This window comes from Marmota monax, unplaced genomic scaffold (assembly GCF_021218885.2).
Source record: "Marmota monax isolate L192 unplaced genomic scaffold, Marmota_monax_Labrador192_F-V1.1 WCK01_AAM20220418_F8-fsc00021, whole genome shotgun sequence".
Lineage (NCBI taxonomy): Eukaryota > Metazoa > Chordata > Mammalia > Rodentia > Sciuridae > Marmota > Marmota monax.
The window spans coordinates 23,066,005-23,070,903 of NW_026695228.1; the positions used below are offsets into that span (position 1 = coordinate 23,066,005).

General features: G+C 43.2%; 1 protein-coding gene across 1 annotated transcript; it reads right to left on the minus strand.

Moving 5' to 3' along the window:
• Window positions 1-3,241: 3,241 nt before the first annotated feature.
• On the minus strand, window positions 3,242-4,584 carry LOC124087655 (olfactory receptor 7C2-like). The gene has a single exon (XM_046436637.2). The coding sequence runs from the start codon at window positions 4,569-4,571 to the stop codon at window positions 3,609-3,611; it is 963 nt and encodes a 320-aa protein (XP_046292593.1). The 5' UTR covers window positions 4,572-4,584; the 3' UTR covers window positions 3,242-3,608.
• Between the last annotated feature and the right edge of the window lie 315 nt (window positions 4,585-4,899).

Here is a 4,899-nt window from a genome sequence, read left to right on the forward strand (position 1 = left end):
CATTGCTGCATTTGAATGGGGATGCAGAGCCCAGGCACCCAGGCATGTGGGCAGCCTCTAGAAGTTGGAAAATATAAGGAAAGGGATTCATCCTCCTCAGATCCTCTGAAGGCTCACAGACCTGCAGAAACCTTCATTTTATCCCATAAGTCCAGTTTGCACTCTGACCTCCTGGACTGTAGGACCATCCATTGGTGTTCAGTTTAATCTCTGAAGTTTGCTGAAATTGGTTCCATCCGCAATAGGAGAGGAGGACACATCGTAACCCTGACCTTTATGTTTCAGGCTGGGTCTGTCCCCACTACAAACTAACTCTGCTCTTAAGAAGCTGAGCATACATATTGAAAAGGCAACTTGGCCATGTTTTTCCCTCACAAAGAATAACTGGGAAAGATAATTTTAAAAAAGAGGAGTACATAGAGAACACTTGTCCTTCTCTTTATGAAAATCTGAATGAAAGCTCTACTCGCCCGGGCGGTGTGGACTTGGTTTAAATCTGAATAGAAACATCAATGCAGCAGAACAATAAAATACAAACTTAATAAAATGAGAAGTTACATAAGTGGCATCAAATATCAATGTAGAATCAGGTAGACCAGGGCCTAGTGGCTGATCCAGAGATCTCTGTGGACCAGTCAGTGAATGGCTTGTTAGTTGGCACTACAGGAGTCATGTTACAGAGACCCAGAGTGTCATGAGAGTCCCCTTCAATGTCACCATTGCTATTCTAAAGCACACTAGTTAAATCCAAAGGACTTCAGTGGGCTCACTGGCACAGATGCCCATGTGGCTGAATGTATGTGCTGTTCTTTGAGTTTTGATCCTAACTCTGCCCCTGGGGTTGCAAGAGTTTGACTGTGCAAAGCAGAGGTCCCCTGGTTGTGACAAGTCTTACAGAGGAGATGAAGAAACTTGCAAAATAAGCCTGGTACTGGGGCCACACACTGAGAAGCAGAGGGGAAGTTAGCCAATGTTCCAGATGGTTCCTTTCTTGTTCGGGATAGTTCCATTGACTGTTATCTTCTAAGCATGAGCTTTCCTTCCCATGGAAAAACACTACCAACTAGAATGGAGCACTCCAATGGTAGGTTTATGAACAATCAGATGTGGAAGGACATGTGTCCATAATTGATCTAATGCAGCATCCAGTCAGGGACTCTGAAAATGGAGCTTTTTGTTATTGAACACTTCAGTGCCTGGATCTGCAACGTATCCCTTCAGACTGACCAATCAATCCAGTGTCGAGGTTCAGGCAGGTCCTTCTCTGCAGTACCTGTGTCTCTCATTATACCTCTGTCTACAAGGATAGACCTAATTCAGAAACGACTTTGACAAACAAAATGAAGAACTATTTCTAGGAGAAGCACTACTGAAAGATTGAGATCCTGAATTTTGCACTTTGTGAATAAGAAAAAGAGACTGAAACACAATTTATTATCCGTTTGTTTAGGATTCGGGAAGTGTCTCAAGGTATCTTGTGTTTATTTTGGTTCTTAAAAGGTATGTCTTGAGGTTCTAGAAGTGGAAATTATCTTTCATTAGTGTGCAGAAAAATCACAGTGTGAATTATCAGATTCTCCCTGATGCCCTCCCCCAGTTCTTTACTGTCATTTTTATTCATGAAAGGCACACTTCATGTATCTTCAACCCTGAGTGAATGAATGAAGCTCACAGATGGAAAATTGCTTTGTCTTTTAAAATGATCCAATTTCAGAAGTCAGTGTTGAATGAACATGTGAAAAAACAATTTACAGATACACCGAAAAGACTTTTAAATATCATAGTTTAAAAAGATTCATTGAGAATTAGGAATGAACTTCATAATAGTTAATGGGATGCAAATCTGACACACATCTTTTATAACAATCTTTTCTAAATTATTTTTGGTTGTGTTATTATAACAATGCAACAGATTAATACATCAAATAAAAGAGACACTGGGAAATCTAGTGATGGGATGTTTATAAAACATGGAAATAGTGCTGGCACCTGCTGAGGGTTGTTGTTATTAATATCAGCATTAGTAACTCTGAATTTCTTTTCCAGCTCAAAATCTTTTATTCAATTTATAACTTTGCATTTTCTCTTCCAGATTCTATTTTACATTGAACCATCTGCCGAGCTAGTTTTCACTCCATTTGACAGATATTCACTGAGTAAAAATGCTTTTCCACAACAGGATGAGGCATTGTGGCTGTGAAAGAGCCAGTTCTCAAATTCAAGGAATCTGTACAGAGGGTGAGTAGAAAAATTCCACAGTCAGTGTGATGGGAAGCACAGTAGGAATGATTTAAAGGGGAAAACATTGAGTTAATTCATTCAGACCACCTCAGGAAATGTTCCTGTAAATGAGTTTTCAGGACAGCATTTGCACAATTTACACACCCTATTCTGAGGATATATGTCAATCCAAAGGACCAGAGCAAAGGCTGCAAGTTCTTGTTCATATGCAGAAGGGGATGAATTTGATGTCCCAGAAGGCGAGAGTACAAAAGTGGTCCCTGGAAATCAGGCAGGGTGAGGAGGAGGTTAGTTTCAGGGTGTGAAGCCCAGTTTTACAAGAGAAATGATTTCTAAAGTTGTACAGCAAGTAGAGTGCATGGGCTCTCTCTTGTTCAGCAGGGAGGTCCACAGAACAGGGTAGAGGAGAGTGTGGCTGTGGAGTTGCTATTCAAGACCTCCGGAGATCAAGCAGGAAGCAGGTGGATTTAACTGCCCAGTTACCATGTATATATGCTGGGGAAGTAGCCAGGCAGGTTACAGGCAGCCACCCATGCAATTTCTTGCTAACTGTCCTTATAGCGACCAACCGAGGGACAGGCTGTGGAGCAAGTGCAGGGACTGCAATACATGGCCTCACACCCAGGGCTGTGCCTACAGGGTAAGCAGTCTGCCACTCACATGCCTAGTGTGAGGGGTGTGGCCTGCCACTCTGGCGCCCTTAACATATGCCATGTATGCAGTACTCCATGACCTTGTCCCCAGAGTAGAGGACAATAGTTCATAACAATTGATTATGTAATTTTGTAAAACTAGAAGAGCATGAAGTATGCCAGTGATAAGAAATAATAAACATTCCAGGAGATGGAAATACTGATTACTTTGATTTTATCACTACATGTAGCATGCATGCATTGAGATATAACATGGTGCTCCATCAACAAATGCCAGTATTTTGTATCAATAAAAATACAAATACCCACACCTCAGTGTTGGGTAATCACAAATTAAAAATCCCATTTGTATTCAAACAAAATTACAATGACTGGTTAGATAGTGCATAGGTGATCCAAAATGTTGCAATAGGAACAGTCCCTAAGTAGGAACAAACCCTAAGATGATGACAAAGCCATGAAAATATGCTCATCTTCACTAACAATCCAAGGCAGTGCTGTGGATTAGGTATGTGGTATTCCCATAGTTCAGATGTAGACAAGGCAAGAACATTCAGAGGTGAACTGATTAGATCATGGAGCTTTAGATTAATTGCTGGATTAATCCACTAAAATGTATTAATGAGGTACCCTAAAATACACCAAGCATAGGTAGGCAGAGTCTTACATGGAGGTTTGGGGCTCCAGGGTCTTCAGTATGATGGACATTATGATTCAGGAGAGCCGTGCATCCACCCTTTCACTGAGAGGCACCATCTTGGTGAGGACTCTTCCCAGGGCCACTTTGATGTCCCTGTTCCTCAGACTGTAGATGAATGGATTCATCATGGGGGTGACCATAGTGTACATCACTGAGGCCATCAGATTAATCGTAGAAGACTGTGTGGCTACAGAACTGAGGTAGACCCCAAGGCTACTGCCATAGAACAAGGAGACCACCAGGAGGTGAGACCCACAGGTGGAGAAGGCTTTGTACTTGCCTCTGTCTGATGAGATCCTTAGGATGGAGGAGAAAATCTGAGAGTAGGAGAAGAGGATTCCAGTGAGAGGGAAGACACCCAGGACGATGATCATAGAGAACACCACAATGTTATTAATGAGTATGTCAGAGCAGGTGAGCTTCAGGATTTCAGGAAGATCACAGAAGAAGTGAGGGATTTCTATTTTTGTGCAAAAGGACAGCCTCAATATTGTCAAGGTATCTGGGAGGGAGCCTAGGACACTGACCATCCAGGACCCCAGAGCCATGAGCAGACAGAGCCGTGGGCTCATAATGGCCACATAGTGCAGGGGGTGACAGATGGCCACAAAGCGGTCATAGGCCATCACTGTCAGGAGCAAATTGTCCTGGCATCCAAACAAAACGAAAAAATATACTTGTGAGACGCAGCCTGCAAAGGTGATCCCTTTGCTGTGAGTGTGGATATTCCTGAGGGCCTTGGGGATGGTGGTGGAGGTGAAGCCAATGTCAGCCAGGGACAGGTTGGAGAGGAAGAAGTACATGGGCGTGTGCAGGTGGGAGTCTGAGATGACAGCCAGGATGATGAGCAGGTTTCCTGTGACTGTGACCAGGTACCCAGACAGAAGCAGGCCAAGGAGGAGGGACTGCAGGTCCGGGTCATCTGTGAATCCCAGGAGGATGAAGTTTCCAGTTCCTGTTTGGTTTCCTCTTTCCATGGTGCTGGTGTGTTTGCTCTGAGGAGGGAGAGAAGGAACTCTAAATTCCCTCCAGCTAGGGAGGCTGAGGCAGGAAGACTGCAAGTTGAAAGCCAGGCTCAGTATCTTAGTGAGATCCTATCTTAAAATAAAAAATAAAAAGAGGGCCTGGGCATGTAGCTCAGTGCTTAAGTGCCCCTGGATTCCATCCCTGGTACCCTCTCTCCACCCCACCCAGTTCTCTCTCCCCCAAATAAGAATTTCAAATAGAGATTCCCCAGGATACCCCAATGTCTTTTATTGAAATTTTGTGAACTCAATAAATTATTTATTTTATCTTGTCATTTGT

Bases quoted from the DNA above. Each gene is read 5' to 3' on its own strand.
- LOC124087655 (XM_046436637.2), bottom strand. From the start codon at position 4,571: ATGGAAAGAGGAAACCAAACAGGAACTGGAAACTTCATCCTCCTGGGA.